At 37.2% G+C, this 27,681-nt stretch overlaps 1 protein-coding gene and 1 long non-coding RNA gene across 5 annotated transcripts in view; both read left to right on the top strand.

Annotated features, from left to right (window-relative positions):
* Window positions 1–9,950, top strand: part of ZMAT3 (zinc finger matrin-type 3) — a 53,882-nt gene extending 43,932 nt beyond the window's left edge. For 2 of the 4 annotated variants that reach the window (XM_063602609.1, XM_055110703.3), the window contains one exon: window positions 1,976–9,950. In XM_063602609.1, the coding sequence (XP_063458679.1) occupies window positions 1,976–2,184 (209 nt within the window). In that variant the 3' untranslated portion in view covers window positions 2,185–9,950. Of the gene's footprint in view, window positions 1–1,972 lie in introns of all 4 variants that reach the window. The other 2 variants (XM_063602608.1, XM_055110702.3) reach the window with 1 other exon arrangement.
* Window positions 9,951–22,330: 12,380 nt separating this feature from the next.
* The window catches only part of LOC129397475 (uncharacterized), a 44,716-nt gene continuing 39,365 nt past the window's right edge, over window positions 22,331–27,681 (top strand). The window contains exon 1 of the long non-coding RNA XR_008624942.2: window positions 22,331–23,109. This is a non-coding gene — a long non-coding RNA (uncharacterized LOC129397475). The remainder of the gene's footprint in view (window positions 23,110–27,681) is intronic.

Genomic DNA, 27,681 nt, shown 5'->3' with positions numbered 1-27,681 from the left:
ATTATTTATTTTGGTTTTACACTATAGTCTGTGTTTTAGGATCTCTTATCTTTGTCCCCTTATGTTTGTTTATATTTCCAGCTGAGAAATGTAAAAGACATGATAAAAATGGGCTACTTGGTTTAAAGTTGTACCATGTTAAAGAAAAGATTCTAAAGCAGTGTTTTTTAACCAGGCTAGTGAAACAGAATTACCCCAGGAGCTTTTACAAAATGCCTGAACCATGACTTAGAGATTTTCAATGAATAAATTTGGAGTAGGACCCAGACATATGTGTGTTTTGAAAATGCTTGCTTGATGCTTCTGATATACACATTTAGTTCACAAACACTGATTTATAGGAATAAATTCTGCATTTTCTGATTGTCTTCAGTAGGGAGAGTGGGCTGAGTAGTCCCTCACCCTCCCCTCTACTTCAGCCTCTGATTCATGCACATGCCAGCAGAGGTCATTTACTTGAACAGTGAAACAAATAGAAAACAGAGCTAACTGAAAAGCCAGAGAAGCCTACTAAAAAAAGGACATATAGAAAGCACAATTCAGGCCAGGCGCCTGTGGCTCGTGCCTGTAATCCCAGCACTTTGGGAGGCTGAGGTAGGTGGATCACCTGAGGTCAGGAGTTCGAGACCAGCCTGGCCAACATGGTGAAACCCCGTGTCTACTGAAAATACAAAATTAGCTGGGCATGGTGGCATACGCCTGTAATCCCAGCTACTTGGGAGGCTGAGGCAGGAGAATCGCTTGAATCTGGGAGGTGGAGGCTACAGTGAGCTGAGATTACACCACTGCATTCCAGTCTGGGTGACAGAGCAAGACTCTCTCAAAAAAAAAAAAGCAAAAAAAAAGCACAATTCATTATGATTAATAAAAGTTTAAACATATATTAGTAATTATAATAAATGTAAAATTACCAAAGTCCAAAAAATGTTAAATTGGATGAAAGAAATCCATCTGAAATGAAAGAAGCTGGGATAGCTGTATTAATGTCAGAAAAATAAATTTTAGGATAGATTATGTTCTCTGACCAGAGTACAATGAAATGAGATGTCAACAACAAAAATAGAAAAGCAAACAAAATTTCCATTTGTTTGGGAATTTAAAAACACTTCCAAATAACTCATGGTTCAAAGAAACAATTATACTGGAAATTAAAAATTCTTACAACGAAACAGTAATGAAAATATATTAACACTTGTAGGATGCAGTGAAAGCAGTATTTTGAGAAAAGTATTACCTATATATTATTATAGTGGAAGTGAAAAGCATAAAGTTAACGAACTAAGGGTCCAGCTTATGAGGTCAGTAATGTAAAAAGAAGAAAATGAAATGATCAGTAATGTCACCAACACTTTTGCAGATTTCATTCTAGTCTCTTCATATGTATGACTTCTTTAAAATAGAAATGGGATCCTCGTTTGGGATATTCATAGTTTACTTAATAGCATAAGAGTTTTCTATAGCATTATTATATTTAGCAACGGCACAGTTTTCCATTGCATTCATTACCATATTTTCTTTAATCCTAAATTTTTGCTTTTATAATCACTGCTGAGATAAACATATTGCTATTAAATCTCAGTGTGAAAATTCTTAATATTTTCTTAGGATAATTCTTACAAGTAGAATTTTTGGATTAAAGGGTTAGCATAAGCATAAGACTTCTGATATAATGCTTGGAAATTAAAGTATTTTTAAAAGTGTATTCACTTTTTTAGAGACACAGCCATTTGGAATTTGGGTTTGGCTCTACAGCAATTTTTCTGACAATAGTTGGAGGAATCATTTTATCTTTTTAGATCGAACCTGTGTAAAATTGTAATTTTAAAAATCCATTAACTTCACATTCACTTAAAGCTAAGAATCTGTGAATTTTATAATTTGAACTTAGAATTACAAATTACAGTGATAATTGGTCAGGTTGTCATTCACTTAATGAATATTTTGAATATATTATTTTTATCTCTTGCTTTAGCAGGTCCTTACTTCAATCCCCGCTCTCGGCAGAGAATTCCACGTGATCTGGCCATGTGTGTTACTCCAAGTGGCCAGTTTTACTGCTCAATGTGTAATGTTGGAGCTGGCGAAGAGATGGAATTCCGGCAGCATTTAGAGAGCAAGCAACATAAGAGCAAGGTGTCTGAACAGCGGTACAGGAATGAGATGGAGAATCTGGGATATGTATAGTGATTATCATATTAAGATAGAGCAGCTTGTCCTGCCTGTTGTTTGCCTTTTGTCAACTTGCCCTGCTTTGTGGTCTTTTTGATATGAGTACATTCCTCTGCTTAATGTTAATACATGTAACCTACAGTGGTACCATGAGATGTCAAAACCTGGGGGCCCAGGGGCGGGGCGGGGGGAGGTGGGTGTGAAGAACGTGCTTCTTAGGTCATAACGCTTTTGCAGGGTCAATTGTGTTGAGCCGCTCATAGCATGTGACCTACCTACCCCATCAGAAATAACTTTTTATCTTGCTCAAGTTCTGGTCAACTAGTAGCCTGACTGCTTAGAACTTTGACTATTTAAAAGTTTCATTTTATTTTGCAATTTTAGTTTTATGTACTGTTAAAGAATTGTATTGAATTCTTTTTAGATCACAGTAAAAATAGGTTGGCAGAGATTTCAGTTTCCCAGGGCTTAACCAGAACCGCCACCTCAATGCATTGTCAGTAGAATACATTATTAGAAACTGTTGAGGTCTTTCCTGGGACATTTTTTTTCTGCCATTTTCTTTTGCAATTGTAGTTTTATGTACTGTTAAAGAATTGTATTGAATTCTTTTTAGATCAAAGTAAAAATAGGTCAGCAGAGATTTCAGTTTCCCAGGGCTTAACCAGAACCGCCACCTCAATGCATTGTCAGTAGGATACATTATTAGAAACTGTTAGGGTCTTTCCCGGGACATTTTTTTTTTCTGTATCGTGTCTCCCCATCATTGAAATGCAAGTTTTCTTGAATTCAAATACTCCCAATGAGCTTGTATACTTCCAAACAGCTAAACTTGATTTCCAGTTGTGGATTTCACACATGTAATTGCCGCCTTCTTCCCTCCTCTTTTTTCCCCCTTAGTTGAATCAGCTTGTCTAACAAGCCCATTTTCGTGCCCCAGCTGTGCTGTGGGTTTTCCAAGCCTCATATTTGAATATTCAATGAGTTTAAGATGGATATGATTTTTAAAAATAGGGCCGGGCGCGGTGGCTCACGCCTGTAATCCCAGCACTTTGGGAGGCCGAGGCAGGCGGATCACGAGGTCAGGAGATCGAGAACATCCTGGCTAACACAGTGAAACCCCGTCTCTACTAAAAATACAAAAAATTAGCCGGGCGTGGTAGCGGGCGCCTGTAGTCCCAGCTACTCTGGAGGCTGAGGCAGGAGAATGGCGTGAACCCGGGAGGCGGAGCTTGCAGTGAGCCGAGATCGCGCCACTGCACTCCAGCCTGGGTGACAGAGCGAGACTCCGTCTCAAAAAAAAAAAGAAAAAAAAAATATATATTTTCCAGCAGATTTTAGGAAACAAAGGTGTGTTTGATTTTCCAATTTAGAGTTACTTCATTGATAGTAACATGCGCTTATATCATGATCTAAACCATAAGTTCAGATTGCTTGATATTTTGTTTTGCCAGACTTTTTTGATAATCTGATTCGTACGGTTTACTTACATTTTCCTCTGTCTTGCCAGTCTGGTGGCCATCCTGAAAAATATCACCACCTGCTGTTTTATACACAGAGAGGAATTTTTTAAAAAGCAAATAAAGTTTCACTATCTTCGTTCCCAGTAGAAATATACATGAACTATGGTTTTATTCTTTGTAATTCGGCTTTCTTGAAGATACTAACAAGTATATGATAGATCATTTTGGCATCTGATAATTATATCAGTATTATTATTTTTGTTTTTTTGCGTTTAAAATAAGAAGTTGTATGAACCAGGAGGTGGAGGTTGCAGTCAGCCAAGAATCGTGCCACTGCACTCCAGTCTGGGCAACAGAGCAAGACTCCGTCTCCAAAAAAAAAAGCTATAATATATATCTAGATTAACTAATGGAGTGCTCTGTGAATATTCATTAACTACATTTTATCTATTTACTATATTTTATATGGGTAAGACCAGTGGTCATCCGTATTTCTTTTGAAAGCCCACTTGATCAGGAAGTTTATATTTTAAGCAGTATGTTTGCACAATGGTCAGTTCACATTTGATTGCTTGTATTACTAATTAGAGGTAAAACTTCTATTTTTTCTTGAGAATTCTGTAGGCAAATAGATGGGGGAAGGCAAATTACAATCATTCTTTTTCTGTAATACTTTGGGACAATTTTTAAACAACTCAGACCCATGTTTAAAAACGAGTTTTGTGTGATTAACCCTTGTATAGTATCCAGTTACTGTCTTCTGTTGAAGTGGTGGTTCTTTGAGAAGTAGAATTATTTTGTAAGTTTTCTTCTCCCAGAAACAGAAGAATCAAATACTATTCTGTTAGGATTCTATCTAGACCTGTGACTCTTAGTATAATAACCCTTTTATTATTATTATTATTTTTTTTCAGTAATCTATAAAGTAGAGTTGCTTAGTTTTGAGCAATTTAGGGCTGTTCTTATTGGCCAGTAGGTTATTCATTTTGCTGCTAAATATAATTTTTTGGTTAATTTTAACATTATAGTGCTGGCCGCTTGGTTCTATGATTACCTAAAAATCTAGTTTTTTTCCTCCATAGGTAGATGTGTGTGTATGCATACCCACACACACACACGTGCATATATGTTGTCATAGAGAGGTATTTCAACCCTTATTTCAAATAACAGTAGAAGATACGAACATGAATTTATATTTTGTAAAAATGTCATTCATCCACTTTGTTTTCCATTGGAAATAGTTTTATAAGAAGGGTTCCCCTTGCTCTCTCCACTTAACAATTTCATTATATACATAGAAAAAGCAGCCGACTTAAGGGCTTGATGTTTTTTCAGGCCTTGTGTATTCAGGTTTCCAGTTTCCCAGTGCCCTTAATGGATGTTATGAATGCATAAGCACATTTTCTTTTAAAGAAAGAAGTTAGATTTATAGTGTTATTTCTTACTTGCTATATTTCTTTGCACTAAAAAAGAGCTATGTGTTTGTTTTATAGGACACTTTAGTACCGTATTGCCTACAATAACTCAGTTTGCTCCTTAAATTCCAAACTCTGGGAAGTTGATAAATAACTTCCATGATCACTTGTAAAAGTTACATGCACATCTGAAAAAAAATCACAAATCTCTATGACAGTAGGTTATGTTTTGAGCTTGTTACCTTGCAGTATTCTTCTCTGTTCCATAGGTGAAAACAAAGGGTGACAGAGGTTATCAGGCAGGAAATGCCTAAATAGATACATCTCTGCATGGTACAATTTCTCATATTCATATATTCCATAAACAGTGTTTTTTCTCTGTTTAAGCAGACTGTTGTTTCTTCTGAGTCAGTGATATGTGATCTTCGTTGGTTTCATTTTGTGAAGCTCAGTCTGTCTCTGTAACATACTTTAGGATTTGCACCTTGTGATCCCCAGGAATTATGTTAGTGTCCTTTTCTATGCTGTCTTCAAGGATGGACAGAGGCCTAAACCACAACAACAACAAAAATTAGAAAAAAAAAAACTTAGATTTCGGTAATCATCCATAGGAACTCATAGCATCAGTCTCTTTTCTCTGTGAATAATATCTTTGTGTAAGTTGTCATAAAAAATCAACGTTAGAAGATGACAATTAGAATTCTTCTTAGGTATTGAGGGTAAGAAGTTGTAAAGAAAGAAAATTCGTGTTTCAACTAAAAGATTGGATTGCATATACCTTTGAAGTGGTTTTGTAAAAAACGTTCAGTTACTAAACTGAGTGTGTCCTGTAATCCTTTTGAGTGCACTGAAGATGCTTTGAAAATACTTTGTTGGTCTTCACGTTGTGCATCATGTCCTGCAACTTGTAAATATGTGCATGTTGTTTATGTTTGTCTGCCTGTCTCTTATTGCACTAAATTCTGCAAGGTGAATAATTTTTTTATACCATTTATTTGGAAAAAGTTCCTCCTCCAACTCTTCTTCACTGACCTTTTAATTAGTTGGTAAACTTAGAAAACCAGGTAGGATTTTTGAAGCCCTGAGTTTAAAAGAAGAATCGTGGCTATTTGACATCATCCTTACATTCCCCTGACTTAAAAAGCTAACAAGAAGCATGAGATCTTCCACCTCATTTTAGAAAGCTTTTCTACAGAACTATATGCTTGCTTATAGCTACCTATCTACAGTTTGAACAGGGAGAAAGGGAGATATGTATGTCTGGTTACATCTTCCTTCACTCCTGAATTGGCTGGGACAGCAAGCAACAACAGTTTGATGTCCAGTGACCTACGTAAAATGAGGGTCGTTTGTGTCAGGGGACACATGTAACTGTGCAACATGGTATTTTCTACAGGGAGGGCTAGGAAGGGTGGTTTTGGAACCTAACCTACTTTGTGTCTTCATTGTCAGAACTAAGGTTGGAAATGCCCTTTAAAGAACTTGGTGAGGCATATGCTAGGACAATAGAGCTGCTTTAGAAAGAAATTGAGACATGTTTTGTCAGGACAGATAAAAGTTTAATGCAGGCTTTTGAACAGATGTTTTAAAACAAATTTGACCTTACCAACTATTTTTTTCTTCTAGCCAAATCATTGTACAGGAGTTTCATATATGATAAAAAGTGTTTTGTTACTGTTTTTGCTTTCTTGGCAGGGGAGAACCCCTACCATTGTGAGCTGTTACTGTCACTCTGGCTGAATGGACAAATAGCTGTGTAAATAGCTTCTCATAAAACGCTTCTACTGATAGCTGTTTGACTTTTTCTTCCCGTTATGAATGGGAGGAACATTTGTAAACTTCCTTTCTGGGTAGCTACCAAAAAACGTACTGGCTTATGGTCCCATGTGACCTTGTCTCCGTTAAGCCCAGAATCTGAGTGCCTTTAGCAAGTGTTAGCATTTCACAGAGAGAAGAGAGACAGAATTATTGCTATTAATCACCATTCATAAATAGGAGCTTGGAATAACAAAGGTCTGTGTGAATTCTGTTCTACGTCTTTTTTTTCCCTTTCTTAAATAAATCTCAATTTGATATCAAGTAAAACTATTGTCATTATTGATCAGAAACCATACATTCTGAAAATGAATCCAGTTTTCCCAAGCTGGCAGAAGTCAGAGATCATTTTTCACCTTGATCTGTGTTGCGTTTGTACTTAGTGAATGGCAGTGTGGTTGATTGGAAGAGCTTGACACTGATGTTTGGAAAAATTCTTTATTCTAGTGGTCATTTTCAAACTTGTCTTCTGTAGAGAGGGGAAAAATTATGTATTTGCAGCTAAAGCGAAGAGACTGGCACAATAATTATTAATTGTGTTAGTTCATTTCTATATTAAATGAAGCATCTTCACAAATCAGGTTTGAAGCCATTAAAAGCAAAATTTTCCCTAGTTTAATTAATTTAAAATTCTAAATTGCCTGACTACTTAGAATCTTAGAAACACCCTGCTAGACTGATTTTATTATAGAAATGTTAACATGTTCCTCAACATTTTCTCAAGAAAATTTTCAGACATATATCAAAGTTGAAAAAACTTTGCAGTATAACCACTGCTAGATTCTGCCATCAACATTTGACTATACTTGTATTGCCACGTATCTGTTCATATTCTCTATCCCTCTTTTCATCCATCGATCCATCAGATTTTTTTTTTAAAGAACATTCCAAAGTAAATTTTAGGCAATACACTGCCCTAAATTCTTAGCATGGGTGTCATTAATTAAGGTTTAGTATTCGTTTAAATATCTATTTTGAAAGTGGTGTATGAAGTTGATAATCTGAGCCAATTAACATACTTTTTTTTTTTTTTTCCTCCTGTGGATTTTTGTCTTCCAGTTTCTCTTCTTGTGTGTGCTTGGGGTGAGGGAGGACAATTCCTTTCAAACACAAGTTTATTTTAGAATTGGTCATTTTTAAGTGCTTGTCATAAATTTTAAAGTTTCAATATAATTTTTCTTTTCCCCACTTCTGATAATGTATTTTTGCCAAACTATGCAGCTTCTTCAAAAAACTGTAAATTACTGATTGGGGTTTATGAAATCAGCGAATACCTCATTTCAATCTGTTGCTGCTTTTCTCCCTCTTGTCACTTCTCCTTTCACTACTTTCAGCTGCTCTACCAGAAGGTAGAGGGGAGTAAAGGGCCAAACCCCTATATAATTAGCTGTTTTAAACAACTCTAGGAGAGCAGATTAAGTAGCTTAGTAAGTTGAAACTATTAATTTTTCTAAAGAATTTGATTTGAATTCCTTGAGAATTGTAATTATCCACACTTCCTCCAGCTATAATTAGCAGAATTAAAAATGATTGTACTGTACAATGAGTTGTTGACATTGTAAGCCTTAGTAACCATCTTTAGCTCTACTGTAGTCATGTTTAGAAAAAATTATTTTTACATATGCCTTTATTTTTATGCCCACTTTTTGTGGATAAGATTCTTTAGATAAAATCTAAAGAATTTTAAGTGACTTTCTCCAGGTCATGAAGATTCAATGGGTAGAATTGAATCAGAATTGAAATGTTCCAGATTCATATTCTTGTGTGTGTTTGATAAAATTCATGGCTTCCAAAGTAACTGAACACTTCCTTTGGGCCCTTGGAGGGAAAATCCATATTTTTACTAATTACACTTTTATTTTTAGACATCTGGCAGTTCTTTGAACTTAAACATATTCTCATGGCCATAGTTCCAAATTAAGCCCGACGCAGTTGCTAAAAATCTTCTGCACTGTTGAATACTAATAATGCACCATTTATTGGATGTTTTTGCATTTTGATGACCTTCATGATTCATTTATAAGTCTTTGTAAGTGCTTAAGTGACCCCCTCACTAGTGAAAATAATAAATGTTCTATATCATTTATTACTATTTGTGTATTCTCTACATGATATATTTTTTTAAGGAAGAGTAACTCCACATGTCAGAATGAGTGATATTATCCTAGGGCAAAGCGCAAATAGGGCAGTTTATTTCTACTCTGCAAATATGGCATGTACAGTAACAAAACTCTTTTGGAGTGGCTGGTCATTGTTTTGCCCTCTTTTGGTACCTGAGTACCTTTCTGGGGTTTTGTAAATCGCGTGTCATTTGTAAGAATTTCATGTTAACTCTGCGTTACTTGGTGTTCACCTGTGGTATCCTTGACTGACCATAATGATTTAGTTTGGGTATGATGTGTCTGCTTTGAAATGCCTTACTGGAGTATGTCAGATCCTGCTTTAAAGCATTCCATATATCTGCTGGGACAATAAGTTGCTTCTCCTTGGAAATATGCTCTAGATTCAGAAGCAAAACCGATTTTGCTTTCACCATTAAGGTTGCATTTTAATGCAGTTATTGTTTTAAATTAGAGAATAAAATGTAAAACCAAGGGAGGCTTTAGAACCCTTCATTGAATGGCATGGCAAACTTTTAAAACTGCTTTTGCTATTTCACTAGAACTATCTTTGATAAAGGATATAGCTAAAAAATGTCAGCCCAAACTGTGTGTAATTAGGGTTGTTTATTAAAATTTTCTCTAAATGTCATACAGGGACTTAAGATCTGTGTATGCTGTTGGGTCGGAGTGCCAGTCACTGCTTTGGAAGTCTGTGTTCTGGGGCTGCAGAATGACAAACGTGTCATGGGATTAAAACCAATCAACTGTGAATTGTGAAATTGAAACTACTCTTTCGGTTTTATTTTCTTTAGCATATTGAGTATAGAAATCTGAAACTTATTTAAAATTTATACTGCTTTTGTTGATGGCTCATTTTGGCTGTGTATCCTCACTTATGTACTGATTTCTGATAAAGGCTTGACATTATTATAACACGCATTTTGTGTTCCAGTTTAATAAAACGGTTTCTGAGTCTTGTCTGAAAATTGTTTGGTTATGAGTTGAAGATCAAGGGAAGAAGGTAAATTGTCATCACTGAGACGTTATTTTGATGCCGATTCTCGATGACTGTGGGTTCCCCATTCATCAGTCTGCACACAGTCTGCCATGGTCTTCTGGAAATCATGCAAGTACTGTAAGCTTTTAGGTTGGCAGTAGAATCAACCTAGCTGCCCACACTGCCCGTTCTCCCCATCACTGGAGTTAGCCTGGGACTGGAGTGAGTTCTCAATTTTGTTGGTAGATTTTAATATTTATTTTCCCTTCAAATTTTAAGAAAGTTGGCCTTAGTACCATAAACACTGCTGGAAATAAACACATTATTAAAAAGCATATACCCATTAATCTTTTGGGGGTGTTTTACATGTAAAATAGTCTTACAAATATAATCAATTTATATATGCAATATAATTGAGATGTGGTCCTTTAAACAGCCTGGTTTTCTGTATACAGTGTACTTTTGAATTTAAATGCTCACTTAAAAAAGTAGATTATAGGCTGTAAGATGCTGTTATGCTTTGATTAATCAGGATGCAAGACACATACCCTTACTGTTGTGGGAAAAATTCTTCGGTCTGCACACACAAAAAATGTTTCTGAATGAAGTGAATAGATCACACTGAATTTGTGTGTTGTAAAGTACTTAAGGCATCAGCACATTTTATTAAATCATCTCCAGGAGATTCTTAGCTTTAAAAAAGCCATGATAATATGCACCAAAAAAGTCTTAAATGATTTCAGATTTTCAGCCTTTTTAAAGGCATTTCTGAGGCTCATTCATTGGCTGAAAATCTATTCAAGATCAAATGCTGGGTGTTATCCTTTATAATTTCTTAAAGCGCTGGTGATAAAGTTTCCCAATGTATGATAAATTGATATAAGATTATAAAGATCAGAAATAGATCTTTTTATGTGAGTTTTAAGATTTTTATCATCTGAGTTGAGGCTTAAACCACAACAATTCTTAGTTGTGGGATCTTCATAACTTGAAAATTAAGAATTACAGAAAGATGAAGACAGTTAACTATTGTGTAATGTGAATATTATTTTAAAGGGATCTGATTATGAGTTCTTACCAAAAAAAATCCCCTAAAAATACATTTCATGGTTTTTAATCTTCAAGTCTGTCTGTGTATGTGTGTATATATATTTAGGGGGAATGTATACTAGGAGGGAGTTTATGGAAACATGTTTAAGATGATCATATGCTAGTAATGAAGTGTGTCCAAAGGAACAGATGTAAATTTGCCACTGGAAGAAATATACTCCACCATAGGCAGTCTATAACTTATGCTTGGCATTTTGGATAAATCTTTAAGTATGTAATTAGAGCTTCAAATGTGTTTTGGCTGGAAGTTGTCCCTCTAGACAGGAACAAGATGCCTTTCATATTAGCTTCAATTTTTCATCTTTGCTGATGCCAGAGGCACCTCTCTAACCCTGTTTTCTAGAAATCCTTACTAGGTTATGGACTTTGACCAACGGTATCTAGTGCCACCTTGTGGACTCTCTAGATTTTACAGTTAGCAGTTTGTGGTTGGTGAACTAACTTTAAAGCAGGATGTTTGGTTGAAAACCACCTTGTGGAGGATATGAGTTTTTATCTGTAAATAAAACAAGTCATGCCTTTAAGAGATACTGAGGACTGTTTTTGCAGCTTAAGTCTGTAAAGGATGACAGAGTGGGAAAGTGTTGAATTGGAAATCAGGATCCATATATATGTATGGATAGATATATATGCACAGGCATGTGTGAATGTCTCATTTTTTGTGATTATTTAAAAACGTCTATTTTGTTTAAAAAAATCTGTTCTCTACATATTCGGTTATGTGAACAACAACAAACATGGAAATTAAAATAATGGTCAATGAAAGCCCCAACCAGAAAGTAAAGGACTAGAAAAATCTTTCATCAAAGAAGACTTGAAAATTTAAAAAAACAATTATATACAAGGGCAAATGTTACCAAGCATGGAAATCTTGCTGACATAAAAATTAAACTATAAAATATTAAAATTTTCCCAAACATAGTTTATTTTTGGGGAAAACAATATTTTCTGCTTTAATAAGCTAGCAATGAAGAAAGAGACTTTTTTAAAAAAGTATTTTTATTAAATATTTCAAACATTCAGAAAAAGTACATACTGGGTAACTGGTCTCAGTTCTGTCACCAGTGTGTTCCCTGGCTTGTCACTTGACCTCTTGAAATTCAGATCCCCATAACTGGGGTATTAGGGGTGGATCTAGTTATTTCTTCTTTATTCCTCTCTTTCAGTACTATGGATAATTTAGAAGATTGCTGTTTTCAAAAAGAATTGTTTTTTTTTTTTTGGAATACATAAGTCCTGAACTCACTCCTGAACTCCATGCTGCCATGTCCCACCTGTCCAGCGGCAATTGATCGTGGTTAGCAGTTTCTTGAGTCTTTTCCAGATAAAGTCTATGTAACGTGAATGGAGGCATTCCATCCCTACTGTTCTGTTCATCACTTTGGGGTGTGTGTGTGTGTGTGTGTGTATGTGTGTGTGTGTGTGTGTGACCTTGGCAAGCATTCCATACCAGCACATGTGGATCTATTTCATTGTTTTTCATTCTGTGGTGTTTCCTTGTATGATTTCTAAAATTTCTGTTATTGATCCTCTATTGATGGACATTTATGTAATAATAATTTTTAAAAAACCCTTAAAAATAGCAAAACATATAAAATTTACCATTTTAACCATTTAGTGTACAATCATAATCACTCTCCATCTCCAGAAATTTTTTATCTTCCCAAACGGAAATTTTACTCATTAAACAATAACTCCACATTCTCTCTTCCCCAGTCCCTGGTAACCACCATTCTACTTTCTGTCTCTATGATTTTGACTACTTGAGGTACTTCATATAAGTGGAATCATATGACAATTGTCCTTTTGTGTCTGGCTTATTTCACTTGGCATAATGTCCTCAAGGTTCATCCATGTCGTAGTATGTATCAGAATTTCCTTCATTTTTTAAAATTATTTTTAATTAGGGATATATAATATTGTACGTATTTATGGGGTACATGTGTCATTTTGATACAAACATTCAATGTGTAATGATCAAAGGGTAATTGGGGTATCTTATCACCTCAAGCATTTATCAACTTTCCTTCCTTTTTAAGGCTGAATAATATCCCATTGCATGTATCGATGACATTTTGTTTATTCGTCCACTGATGGACACTTACGTTGCTTCTACCTTTTAGCTATTGTGAATAATGCTACTGTGACCATAGGTGTACATAGCTGAAGACTTGGAAAATTATAAATTATTTTATATATGCAAAGTGTATAAAAGTTTAATTTTTTTCACTGAAGCTTTGATAATTTGAGTCTGTAAAACAAACTGACCATGGATTAACAGGAAAAAAGGCTTACAGATTTATTAATGTACATATGGGCATGGGAGTCATACAAAATATGAAAAACTCAAATGTCCAGACAGCTGATGCTGTAAACCAAAAAGTATCTGAGACAGGTCTCAATCAACTGAGAGTTATTTTGCCAAGGTTGATGATACACCCAGGAAAAAAAGCCACTAGCCACAATAGAATCTGTGGCCCACACTTTTTTTCCAAAGAGGATTTTGAGTGCTTCCATATTTAAAGGGGAAAACATGGGCAGGAGAGAAAAGAAGTGTAGATGAAAGAGGCAAGGAGTTGCAACCTTTTGAAGATTTCATCAGCGTTCAGTGGATCCACATTTTACATGTGAAAGGAGAGGGTAGAGGCATTTGTGTCATGCTCAGTGAATCTACATTTTTACATAAGATAAGTAAACAGAATAGAGGAAGCAGTCAAATATGCATTTGTCTCAGGTGAGCAGAGGTATGACTTCTGGTTCTATCCTTTGTCCCGTTCTTCTGAAGATAAATTGTTATTGTCAGGGTGAAATTCAACAGAACTGTTTTAGGGTAAGGATCTTGAGGGCCCACAAAAAATTTGCTTGTGAGCAAATTGCGAGGGAGGTATGTAGGTAGTCTTTCATCTTTGTAGCTGTTGAGGAACAAAATGGGAGGCAGTTTTGTGTGACTCAGTTCTCAAGGTTGACCTTTTCCCTTAGGTATGGTGAATATGGGGTCCCAAAATTTTATTTTCCATTCACAACTCTTTAATACTATCTTGAGGTTACAGAAAGAATAGGGGCTTGAAGCTTGTCAAGACACGTTATGGTGGCATGAGAGGTTATGGGAAGGAGAGAAGAGGCAAGCTGTGCTGCAAAGGTGGTCTTGTTATGCAGATGATCTCACAGGTAGCAGCCCTCAGAAAGGAAAAATGGGAGGCTGGGTACGGTGGCTCATGCCTGTAATCCCAGCACTTTGGGAGACCAAGGCAAGTGGATCACCTGAGGTCAGGAGTTCGAGACCAGCCTGGACAACATGGTGAAACCCCATCTCTACTAAAAATACAAAATTAGCTGGGTGTGGTAGCGGGCGCTTATAGTCCCAGCTACTTGGGAGGCTGAGGCAGGAGAATAGCTTGAACCTGGGAGGCGGAGGTTTCAGTGAGCTGAGAGCACACCACTGCACTCTAGCCTGGGCGACAGAGCAAGACTCCATCTCAAAAAAAAAAAAAAAAAAAAAAAAAAAAAAAAAAAAAAGAGATGGGAGCCTGTGGTAGATGTTTCTATAAAACCTTTAAAGGTGTCAGGCTCTCAGTTAATCTTTCCTTGTTCTGGACAAGGTGGGGCTTCAGAAAAAGCCTGTTTGCATCTGTTGTTACTTCACTTTATTTCCTCTACAGCTGCAAATCCCCGTAAAAGACTCAGCTTTGCAGGCTGATTCCTGTGTTGCAGGCCCTCTGAGTAGTCATCTCAAAATATGTCAAAGAAGTATATTTTGGAGTGAAACATTTCTTAGTTTCCTTTAGTCCCCCACTTGAAACTTTAGAACGTTTCGCTTATTAATGTTTGGGCGCAGTGGCTCATGCCTGTAATCTCAACACTTTAGGAGGCTGAGGTGGGTGGATCGCTTGAGCCCAGGAGTTTGAGATCAGCCTGGGAAATATGGGAAAAGCCCATCTCTACAAAAAAAAAAAATAATAATAATTAGCTAGCCACGGTGGCACGTGCCTGTAGTCCCAGCTATTCAGGAGGCTGAGGTGGGAGGATCACTTGAGCCTTGAGGGGGAGGTTGCAGTGACCTGAGGTTGTGCCACTCTATCCTGAGTGACAGAGAGAGACCCTGTCTCAAAAAAAAAAAAAAAAAAAAAAAAAAAAAACACACAGAAGTGTCACTTATTAAAGTAGGATTGGTAGCTATGGAGAGATTTGGGTTAGAAGTTTTGAGATAAGAGGGAGCAAAACAAATTGGGATAAGCAAAAAAGAACAAATATAAGTATGTCATGCCATATCTTCTTGAATCCGTCTCTTAGTTGTGATACTACATCAGTTAAACTGTTGTTTCCCATTGCAACAGGTGGCATTGCAGATGGGCTCTCAAAGTTAGGCCAAACATCTTTGGTAAGAGACATTTCTATGAAAACAGAGAAAAATAACGTTAACATTTGGAACAGCCTATAAATTAGTTTCTTTAGAGTCTGGAGGGCAGTCAGTTGAGAAGATGCCCAGATTTGGGTTAGAAACATCTTCAGTTGAAACAGACAGGCAGTGGCAATCTGGCAGATTTTCCTGGGTTTTAGTTTTTTTTTTTTTTTTTTTTTTTTTTTTTAGTTTTTGTGGGTACATAGGTGTATACATGGGGTACATGAGATATTTTGGTACAGGCATGCAATGCATAATAATCACATCATGGAAAATTGGGTATCCATCCCCTCAAGCATTCATCCTTTGTATTACAAACAATCCAATTATACTCTTTTAGTTATTTTAAAACGTACAGGTAAATTATTATTAACTATAGTCAACCTGGTATGCTATCAAATACTAGGTCTTATTCACTCTTTCTAACTACTTTTTTGTACCCATTAACCATCCCCACTTCCTCCCCTCCCCTCACTACCCTTCCCAGCCTCTGGTAGCCATCAGTCTACACTCTATTTCCATGAGTTCAATTGTTTTGATTTTTAGATCTCATAAATAAGTGAGAACATGCATTTATCTTTCTGTGCCTGGCTTATTTCACTTAATATATTGACCTCCAATTCCATCCTTGTTGTTGCAAATAATAGAATCTCATTCTTTTTTGTGGCTACAGAGTACTCCATTATGTATAGGTATCACATTTTCTTTATGCATTCATCTATTGATGGACACTTAGGGTGCTTCCAAATTTTGGCTATGGTGAACAGTGCTACAAAAAATATGGGAGTACAGATATCTCCTTGATATACTGATTTCCTTTCTTTTGGGTATATGCCCAGCAATGGGATTGCTGGATTGCATGGTAGCTGAATTTTTAGTTTTTTGAGGAATCTCAAAACTTCTTCAAAGTGGTTTTACTAATTTACTTTCCCACCAACAGGGTATGAGCGTTTCCTTTTCTCCAAATCCTCACTGGCATTTGTTATTGCTTGTCTTTTCTATATAAGCCATTTTAACTGGGGTAAGATGATATCTCACTGTAGTTTTGATTTGCATTTCTCTGATAATCAATGATATTGAACACCTTTTCATATGCCTGTTTGTCATTTGTGTTTCTTCTTTTGAGAAATGTTTGTTCAAATCTCTTGCTTATTTTAAATCAGATTATTAGATTTTTTTCCTGTAGAGTTGTTTGAGCTCCTTATATATTCTGGTTATTAATCTTTTGTCAGATGGGTAGTTTGTAAATATTTGCTCTCATTCTGTGGGTTGTCTCTTCACTTTATTGCTTGTTGCCTTTTCTGTACAGAAGCTTTTAAACTTGATGCGATCCTCTTTATCCATTTTTGCTTTGATTGCCTGTGCTTGTGAGGTATTACTCAAAATTTTGCCCAGAACAATGTCCTGGAGAATTTCCCCAGTGTTTTATTGTAATACATTCATAGTTTGAGGTCTTAGATTTAAGTCTTTAATCCGGTTTCGTTTGATTTTTATATAACACAAGAGATATAGATAAAATTTGTTCTTCTGCATATGGTTATCCAGTTTTCCCAGCACAATTTATTGAAGAGACTGTCTTTTCTGTAATGTACACTTTTGGCACCTTTGTTGAAAATGTATTCATTGTAGGTGTATGGATTTGTTTCTGGGTTTTCTATTCTGTTCCATTGGTCTATGTGTCTGTTCTTATGCCAGTACCATGTTGTTTTGGTTACCATAGCTCTGTAGTATAATTTGAAATTAGCTAGTGTGATTCCTACAGTTTTGTTCTTACACTCAGGATAGCTTTGGCTAGTCTGGGTCTTTTATGGTTTCATAAACATTTTAGGATTGTTTTTTCTATTTCTGTGAAGAATGTCATTGGTATGTGAATAGGGATTACATTAAATCTGTAGATTGCTTTGGGTAGTGTGGACATTTTAACAATATTGATTCTTCCAATCCATGAACATGGGATTTCTTTCCATTTCTTGGTGTCCAATTTATTTCATCAGTGTTTTATAGTTTTCATTATAGAGATCTTTCACTTCCTGGGTTAATTCCTAAGTATTTAATTTTACGTTTGGCTATCATAAATGGGATTACTTTTTAAATTTCTTTTTCAGATTGTTCACTGTTGGCATATAGAAATGTTACTGATTTGTGTATGTTCATTTTATGTCCTGCAACTTTACTGAATTTATTTATCAGTTCTAATAGTATTTTGGTTGCGTCTTTAGGTTTTTCCAAATGTAAGATCATATCATTTGCAAACAAGGATAATTTCACTTCTTCCATTTCAATTTGATACCCTTTATTTTTTTTCTCATATCCGATCATTCTAGCTAAGACTTTCAGTACTATGTTGAATAACAGTGGTGAAAGTGGGTATTCTTGTTGTGTTCCTGCTCTTAGAGGAAAGGCTTTCATTTCATTTTTTTATCCATTCAGTATGATACTATCTGTGGGTCTGTTATATGTGGCTTTTATTATGTTGAGGTGTATTTCTCCTATTCCCAGTTTTTTTGTGAGTTTTTATCATGAAAGAATGTTGAACTTTGTCAAATGCTTGCTCAGCCTCAGTTGAAATAATCATATAGTTTTTGTCTTTCATTCTGATGATATGCTGTATCACATTGATTGATTTTTATATGTTGAGTCATTCTTGCATCCCTGGAATAAATCTCACTTGGTTATGATGAATGATCTTTTTAATATATTGTTGAATTAGGTTTGCTAGTATTTTGTTGAATATTTTTGCATTAATATTTATCAGAGATATTAGCCTGTAGTTTTCTTTTTTTTGATGAATTTTGCCTGGTTTTGACATCAGGGAATACTGGCTTTGTAGAATGATTTTGAAAGCATTCCCTCCTCTATAATAGTTTCAGTGGAATTGGTATCAGTTCTCCTTTAAACATTTGGTAGAATTCAGCAGTGAAGCCATTGGATCCTGGGCTTCCCTTACTGGGAGATTTTTTTTTTTTTTTTTTGGTCTGTTTGGGTTTGGGATTTCTTCATGGTTTAATTTTTATAGGTTGTATGTGTCTAGCGTTTTGCCAATTTCTTCCATATTTTCCAATTCATTGCCATATAGTTACTCAAACTAGCCACTAATTATCCTTTGCTTTCTGAGGTATCAGTTGTAATATCACCTTTTTCATCTCTGATTTTATTTATTTGAGTCTTCTCTCTTTTATTCTTAGCCTGGCTAAAGGTTTGTCAATTTTGTTTAACTTTTCAAAAAGCCAACTTTTTGCTTCAAAGATCTTTTGTATTGTTTTCTTCACTTCAATTTCATTTATTTCTGCTCTGATCTTTATTATTTCTTCTACTAATTTTGGATTTGGTGTGCTCTTGCTTTTTTAGTTCTTTAAGATTCATTGTTATGTTGTTTATTTGAATTTTTCTACCTTTTTGATGTTTCTGGCTATAAATTTCTCTTTTTGTATCACTTTTGCTGTGTCCCATAGCTTTTGGCATGTTGTGTTTCCATTATCATTTGTTTCAAGAAAGTTTTCAACTTCCTTCTTAATTTCTTCATTGATCCACTGGTTATTCAGGATCGTATTGTTTAATTTCCATGCCTTTGTATAGTTTCCAGAATTCCTCCTGTCACTGATTTGTAGTTTTATCCCATTGTTTTTAGAGAAGATGCTTGATATTCTTTCAGTTTTTTTGAATGTTTTATGACTTTTTTTGTAACCTAACATATAGTTTATTTTTGAGAATGATCCATGTGCTGAGAAAAAGAATGTGTATTCTGCAGCCATTTGATGACATGTTCCATAAATATCTATTAGATCCATTTGTTTTATGGGGCAGATTAAGTCATATGTTTCCTTGTTGATTTTCTGTACAGTGCTAAAAATGGGGCATTGACATCTCCGGCTATTATTGTATTGGAGTCTATCTCTCTTTAGCTCTAATAATATTTGCTTTATATATCTGGGTGCTCCAGTGTTTTGTGCATGTATATTTACTATTGTTATGTCCTCTTGCTGAATTGACCCCTTTACCATTATTATGTAATGATCTTCTTTGTTTCTTCCTATAGTTTTTGTCTTGTAATCTATTTTGTCTGAAATAAGTGTGACTACTCCTGCTCATTTTTGGTTTCCAATGACATGGAACAGATTTTTTCATCCCTTTATTTTTCTGTCTATGTGTGTCTTTATAGGTAAAATGTGTGTTTTTTTTTTTTTGTAGGTGACAGATCAATGGGTCTTTTTTTTTTTTTAATTCATTCAACCACTCTGTGTGTTTTGATTGGGGAGTTTAGTCCATTTAATTTACTGTTATTATTGATAAGTAAGGACTCACTCCTGCCAGTTTGTTATTTGTTTTCTGGTCTTCTTTTCCTACTTCCTTTTCTTCTTGTCTTCCTTTTATTGAAGGTGATTTTCTCTGGTGATATTATTTAGTTTCTTGCTTTTTAGTTTCTGTATCTGTTGTATGTTTTTTTGTTTGAGGTTACTGTGAGGCTTGCAAATATTATCTTATAACCCATTATTTTAAGCTGATAAAAATTTAACACTCTTTTCATAAAGAAACAAACCAATGAGCAAAAAGAAAACTGATAAAAATTCTGCACTTTAACTTTGTTTCCATACTTCTTAACTCTTTGTTTTTTATATTTACATTTTATTTTACTGTGTATGTCTTGAAAAGTTGTTGTAGTTACTATTTTTGATTGGTTCATTGTTTAGTCTTTCTTCTTAGAATGAGAGTAGTTTACATTACCACACAGTGTTAGAATATTCTGTGTTTTTCTGTGTACTGACTGTTTCCAATTAGTTTTATGCCTTCAATTGATTACTTATTCCTCAGTAACATCCTTTTCTTTCTGATTGAAGTACTCCCTTTAGCATTTCTTGCATAACAGGTCTGGTGTTGATGAAATCTCTCAGCTTTTGTTTGTCTGTGAAAGTCTTTATTTCTCCTTCATGTTTGAAGAATATTTTCACTGGATATAGTATTCCATGATAAAGTGGTTTTTGTCCTTCAGCACTTTAAATATGTCATGCCACACTCTTGTGGCCTGTAAGTTTTCCACTGGAAAGTCTGCTGCCAGATGTATTGGAGCTTCATTGCATGTTATTTGTTTCTTTTGCTGCTTTTAGGATCTTTTTTTTTATCCTTGACCTTTGAGAATTTGATTATTAAATGCCTTGAAGTAGCCTTCTTTGGATTAAATCTTGGTGTTTGAGAACCTCCTTGTACTGGGATATTGATATCTTTCTCTAGGTTTGGGAAGTTCTATGTTTTTATCCCTTTGAATAAACTTTCTACCCCATTTATTTCTCTACCTCTTCTTTAAGGCCAACAACTCTTAGATTTGCTGTTTTGAGGCTATTTTCTGTATCCTGTAGGTATTCTTCATTGTGTTTTATTCTTTAGTGTCTTCTGAAGGTGTATATTCAAATGGCCTGTCTTCAGACTCACCAATTCTTTCTTCTGATTGATTAATTCTGCTATTAAAAGACTCTGATGCATTCTTCAGTATGTCAATTGCATTTTCAACTCTAAGGTTTCTGCTTAATTTTTATAAATTATTTCAATCTCTGTTAAATTTATCTGAAAAAACTCTGAATTCCTTCTCTGTGTTATCTTGAATTTTGCTGAGTTTCCTCAAAACAGCTATTTTGAATTCTCTTTCCGAAAGGTCACATATCTCTGTTTCTCCAGGATTGGTCCTTGGTGCCTTATTTAGTTCATTTGGTGAGGTCATGTTTTCCTGGATGGTGTTGATACTTGCAGATGTTTGTCTGGGTCTGGGCATTGAAGACTTAGGTATTAATTATAGTCTTTTCAGTCTGGGCTTGTTTGTACCGATCCTTCTTGTGAAGGCATTCAGGTATTTGAAATGACTTGGATGTTATTATCTAAGCTGTACCTGATTTAGAGGGCACCCCAAGCCCAGTAGCATTGTGATTCTTATAGACTTATAGAGGTACCGCCTTGATGGTCTTGGACAAGATCTGGGAGAATTCTCTGTATTATAAAGCAGAGACTCTTGTACTCTTCCCTTACTTTCTCCCAAACAAATGGAGTCTTTCTCTTTCTCTCTGTTCTGAGCCACCTAAAGATGGTGGTGGAGTGACAAAATCACCGTTGTGGCTACCACCACTATGACCATACTGGGTCAGACCTGAAGCCAGCACAGCACTGGGTCTCACCCAAAGCCTGCTATAATCACTTCCTGGCCGCTGCCTATGTTCACTCAAGGCCCTGGGGCTCAACAATCAGCAAATGGCAAAGCCAGCCAGGCCTGTGTCTTCTTCTCAAGGTGGTGAGTTCCCCAGGCCCCAGGTGGGTCCAGAGGTGCCATCCAGGAGCCAGGGATTAGAGGTCAAAAACCTTAGATGTCTACCTGCTGTTCTATTGTACTGCAGCTGACCTGGCATTCAAACTACAAGACACAGTCCTTAACACTCTTCCCTCCCGTTTTCAAAGGCAGAGGAGTCTCGCTGTGTGGCCACTGCCACCAAAGGCCCATGGGGAGTTTTGCCAGACTACTGCCAATGTTCCCTCAAGGCCCAGTGGCTCTTTAGTCAGCTTGTGGTGAATGCTTCCTGGCCTGGGACTCACCCTTCAGGGTGGTGACCTCCCCTCTGGCCCAGGGCAGGTCCAGAAATGCCATCCAAGAGCCAAGTCCTGGAATGGGGATCCCAAGAGCCTATTTGGTGGTCTACCCGGCTTTGGCTGAGCTGGTACCTAAGGTGTAAGACAAAGTACTCTTTACTTTTCCCTCTGCTTGCTCAAGCAGATGGAGTTTTGCCCTGTAGCCATCAGATGTGAGAATGTTCTGAGTCTCACCTGATGCCAGTAAGTCTCAGAGGCTCACCCAAGGCCCTCAACATAATATGTGGGTAATACTGCTGGTTGTTTAGGACCCAAGGGCTCTTCAGTTAGCAGGTGATGTATGCTGCCAGGTCTGGGTCCTTTCCTTCAAGACAGCAGATTCCCCTCTGGCCTAGGATGTGTCTAGAAATGTCATCTGGGAGCTAGGGCTGGAATGGGGATCTCACGATCTTGACTGGTGCCCTTTCCTGCTGTGGCTGAGCTGGTATTCAAGATGCAAGACAAAGTCCTCCCCACTCTTCCCTCTCCTCTCAAGTGGAAGGAAGAGATCTCTTTTGGAGCCTTGAGCTGTTCAACCTGGGTTTAGGGGAGAGGTGATGCCAGCACTGACTTAGTTGCCCTAGTAGGTGTTTCAGTAGGTCACATACTCCCATAGTCCACTGTCTCTGGGCCCTGCTCAGCAGTAGGACTCTCCTATGAGTTGCAGTCCTTGTGGCCTAGACTGCCTTTCTAATTTATTTAGATCTGAGCACTTTAGCCCATGGTGGTGAGGCTTGTGGGAACTCAAGTTCCAACCACTGGGATCAGCGATACCTCTCTGGCTAGGGCTGTTTTAAATGCTCCCTCTGTGGGTGGATGTTGGCTGAGTTTGGTCCAGTTTTCCTTTCAACTGTAAGAAAGGCAGCACTGAGTTCAATGCCTCATAATCGCTGTGCTCTTCCTTTCCCCAGGATACAGAAATGCTCTCTGCACTGCGCTGCCACTGCTGGGGGATGGAGGGATTTTGTGTCAGCAACTCAAGACTGTTTTTTCTACCTCTTCGGTGCCTCTTTCAGTGATATGAAGTTAAAACCAGGTACTTTGAGTGCTCACCTGATTTTTGGTTCTTATGAAGATGCTTTTTGGTGTGTAGATAGTTGTTAAATTGGTGTCCCTGTCGGGGGAACGATCATTGAAGCCTTCTATTCTGCCATCTTACTCTGCCTCCTATCCTCATTCTGTTTTATCTATATCATTCTTCTTTTATTCCTTCAATGTGAAATAACCTTTAAATAACCTCTAAACTAGACAAAATTGCATTTCCATGAACAAAAACTACATCTTTATGTTTCATTTATAAACTTCCCTGCCAAAAACACATCCTATCTTGTATATTTTTTTCTTTATATCTGTATATTGTTTTCTTTATATCTGTATATATATATAGTTTTCTTTATATCAAATATTTTAAATTATATATATTAACTATAATTTTAACTACTACTAATGAGTAACCCTCATTTCCAGTGAAAAACCAAGAAAGTTAGAAATTTCCATTGTTGTGTACCAGATGGAGAGCCCAGGACAGAGGACAGAGCTGTGATAACAATGCCTGAAGGATTCAACATTTCCCGAATTGCCCAGGAGACCAAGCTGGGCCAGGAAAGATGGGGCCATATTGGGCTTAGCTCTGTTCTGTAGCCCAGACATTGGTGACACACATATTTCCTCAGGCTTACCATGGCCACCTGTCTAGAGTCCAGAATCTAAAGGCTCAAAATCAAGGACATAAACTCACAGCAAGTTGCATGCAAGGATTTGGGGGAGCCTAGAAACCAGCCCACATAGCTTTAGCACACTGACAAATAATTACCAAAATGTGGGAGCTAAGCAATTTGAATACATGGAGGTATAGTACAAAAACACATAACAGAGGCTGGGAAGAGTGAATGGTAGGGAGAGGGAACTGGTAGGGAGAAGGGAATGGTAGGGAGAGGGAAACTGGAGAGGATAGAGAGAAGTGGGCTAAAGGGTACAAACATACAGTAAGATATATTATATATATATATATAAAATCTATTCTATAATGTCTGATAGCAGAGTAGGATGACTGTATTAGCAAAAGGGTATCATACTCAGGTGGTGGATACCCTAAATACCCTGACTTGATTGCTAATATATACATATAACAAAATTTCTCATGTACCCCATAAATTTGTACAAATACAAAAAATAAAGTCAAAAAATCACAGAAGCAAAAGTTTTATGACTTTAAAACATGTAGTAGAGACAGTATAAATTGGTTTGACCGGTAGACCCATGCAAAAATGCTTAAAATTCTGAAGACATTTCTATTTTTTTATACCAACAATTTAAAAACTAGCTGTATTTATCTAAGATTGCTAGTCATGTGAACTTGAAAATCATTTGGACTTATTTACTGAATTTATGAGGGATCATTTATGTCAATTTTGTACCATGTAGACTATATATAAACACAGAAACGTACAAATGTATACATAAAAATGCAGACAAACACAGATTTTATAGATTTGATTTTCAAATTTTGCCGTGAGACAGGTAAAACTCCCTAGTTTAAAAGTACTGTTGGATTAAACTGTGCCTCTGTAAATGTAACAAGTTAAAATTTATCTATGCCACATGGTTTAAGTCCCTACTAAGTTTAAAGGAAACAGGGTAGCAAATTTACTGTCAAACCAAAGAGAATTTAAGCTTTTTCAAGAAAAAGTTTGGGTGTGCATTACAGACACAGAAGAAGTTTAAAAATAGATATCAAGATAACACAAAATCATAGGAATTCAGCACATACTTTATAAGGAGACCAATTTTAGTTAGATTCGTAACTTCCAATTTAGTTTCTGTGTTTTTACCAGACCATGGAGCTCAGGGCAGTGAATAGGGCTTACAAGGCTTTTGTAGTTTCCAGGGCCCAGTACTTTATATGTGGAAAGCAGGCTTAGCTGGAAGGCAGAGCACCTAGATCCCCAGAAACCAAGGATCCCATTTTTACACTGAATCCCAGGTGCCCCAGAGCTGAGGCAAAAGGCCAAGAGGGAAATATCATGGGGCTAGGCTGTGCAACAATTCTACAGTGCACCTCACTGCAAGGACATTTTCTTTGAGGCTGTTGGGAAACCTAATGCCAATTAGCCCACTCCCTGACCAGCCTATCCCCCATGGGAATTTTATACCTTGATAGCAAGTGTTCCTACAGCCTCCAAGTGTCCAAACTGTGCTTTTCTTATCTAAATACTCAAACAATTAGCCTCACTTCAGTAATAACCATTCACTGAACAACTGTCAGCCACCTCTAAAACTGCAGTGACCTATCAGCCATTGAACACCCAAAGGTTAAGTGTTCTTTCACAGTAAAAAGTAACCCCTGGTATTCCTAAAAGCCAAGGAGATTGGGAAACTCAATGCAAAACGGAGCTGAGCTTTAGACCTGAGATCAGCCTGCCCAGGACTCTTGGGGTTCCATGAGGAATACAGAAGACCCTAATGATATGGACAGGAGACGAGGAAATACTGGGTAGAAGAGGGCAGTTCCCCTGCAAAGGCCCCATCCTCAAACCTGGATACCTGCGGCCCTAAATGGGAACAGGCATACCTGTTTTCATGTCCAAAAAGTTGTCTTTTGGCCCACCACACCCCGTATCCTATACTCATATAAACCCCAAACCCCTGAATCCAGCAGGAGATAAGCAGACGAACAGAAGAGCAGAAGAGTGGCAGAGAAGGAGAGAAGAGAAGGAATGTCAGGAGGAGTTCAGCTGGGGACGGTCGGAGAATTGGCTGCTGGATGGCCCAACTCTAGGGGAAGATCACCTTCCCACTCCATACACTTTCCAGTTCCCCATCTATCCTGCTGAGAGCCACCTCCACCACCCAATAAAACCCCAAATTCACCATCCTTCAAGTCCATGTGTGGCCCACTTCTTCTGGGATGCTGGACTCTTGTCGGGATACAGAAAGCTGTCACTCTGGCCCTCTGCCGTTGCAAAAAGGCAGAGGGTCCACTGGTTAACAATTAAGCTGTCTGTGGATGGCAAGGCTAAAAGAGTGGACTATAACACATGCCAACTTGGGACCTGGGAGTCACAGACTCCCACTCCTGGACGCTGCTGTGAGGCTGAAGCCCAGTGCTCCAGCTTCTGCACCTGTCCATCTACATGCTCCCCATCCCATAAGGGGTTTGAGCAGCAGCAGCAACCGAATAGACAAGCCACACCCCTGTCACATGTCCTGCGAGGGGGTCAGGGAACTCTCTCATTTCACTAACAAAGGGGTGTGTGCTGCTTCTTTCTGTGTTCTTCAAGCAGTCTCAGGGCCACCAGAAGTCCCCTCTAGATCTCTTCATGTGGTATTGAATGTCACAAAAAAGGAAGGAGTAGAAGTAAATGGGAAAACAAGTCTTAGAGCAACCATTTGGAAAGATCTTAAACCTTCCAAAAACCAATTAAGTTTTACATTTTTTTCCTCAGCAAAAATTATACCAACAAGAAAGAAAGTGAACAAAGGGATGGAACATATAACTTTTTTTACCACAGATTTCATTCAACGGAAAAACTTCTAGGGAGAAACAAGATCCAAAAGAAAAAAAGCAGATGGACCATTAAATATATATATATATATAGCCTGAATATCAGCTTTTTATTAAGCTGACTTTTGCCTACAGAGCTCTTAAAAAATCTTTTCAAATCTCTTACTATCAGATTTTTAAACCAAAGGTATTTTCCAAGTGACTCAGAGCCAAAACCAATAAGCCTTTTATGACTTAACCAAAGACTCATGAGGCATATTCTAAGAGGCAAAAAGCAGTCCTTGCAACCTTCTCAAAACCACCCCAAAGAAAGGTCAAAGAAAGGAAAGTGTTAGTAGCTACAAATAGGGTACAATCTGCATTTCTGTCCAGCAATATTCTGTAGCATGTCAGCTTCTCAGCTGACCATCAGCATACACATTGTACATACAATTGTATACCCCATAGATGGAGGATTAAAAGAGACAAAATATCAATAAGACAGGCCAGAAGTTGTCCATGGAAGGGAAAAGGATCTGGGAAGCCAAGGTGGGCGGATCACGAGGTCAGGAGATCGAGCCCAGCCTGACCAACATGGTGAAACCCTGTCTCTACTAAAAATACAAAAATTAGCCAGGTGTGGTGGCACGTGCCTGTAATCCCAGGTATTCAGGAGGCTGAGGCAGGAGAATCACTTGAACCCAGGAGGCGGAGGTTGCAGTGAGGCAAGATCACGCCATTGTACTTCATACTCAGAGTGACAGAGTGAGATTCCATCATAAATAAATAAATAAATAAATAAATAAATAAATGGATGCCCCTTAAAGTCAAGAATCACACACATATTACACCAATTTTTATTTATTTACTTTTAGAAACAGGGTCTTTCTCTATTGCCCAGGTTGAGTGCAGTGGCACAATCATAGCTCACTGTATCCTTGAACTCCTGGGCTCAGGGGATCCTCCTGCCTCAGCCTTCTGAGTAGCTGTAGGACTACAGGTGCAAGCCACCATGCCTGTTTGTTTCGTGTTTTGTGTGGGTTTTTTTTTTTTTGAGGGGAGGTCTTGCTGTATTGCCCAGTCTGGTCTTGAACTCCTCAAGCAATCTTCCCCCCTTGGCCTCAC

This window comes from Pan paniscus, chromosome 2, assembly GCF_029289425.2.
Source record: "Pan paniscus chromosome 2, NHGRI_mPanPan1-v2.0_pri, whole genome shotgun sequence".
In the NCBI taxonomy this organism is placed as follows: domain Eukaryota; kingdom Metazoa; phylum Chordata; class Mammalia; order Primates; family Hominidae; genus Pan; species Pan paniscus.
Note: the sequence above shows the minus strand (reverse complement) of the source record. Positions and strands in the feature narration are given on the sequence as shown.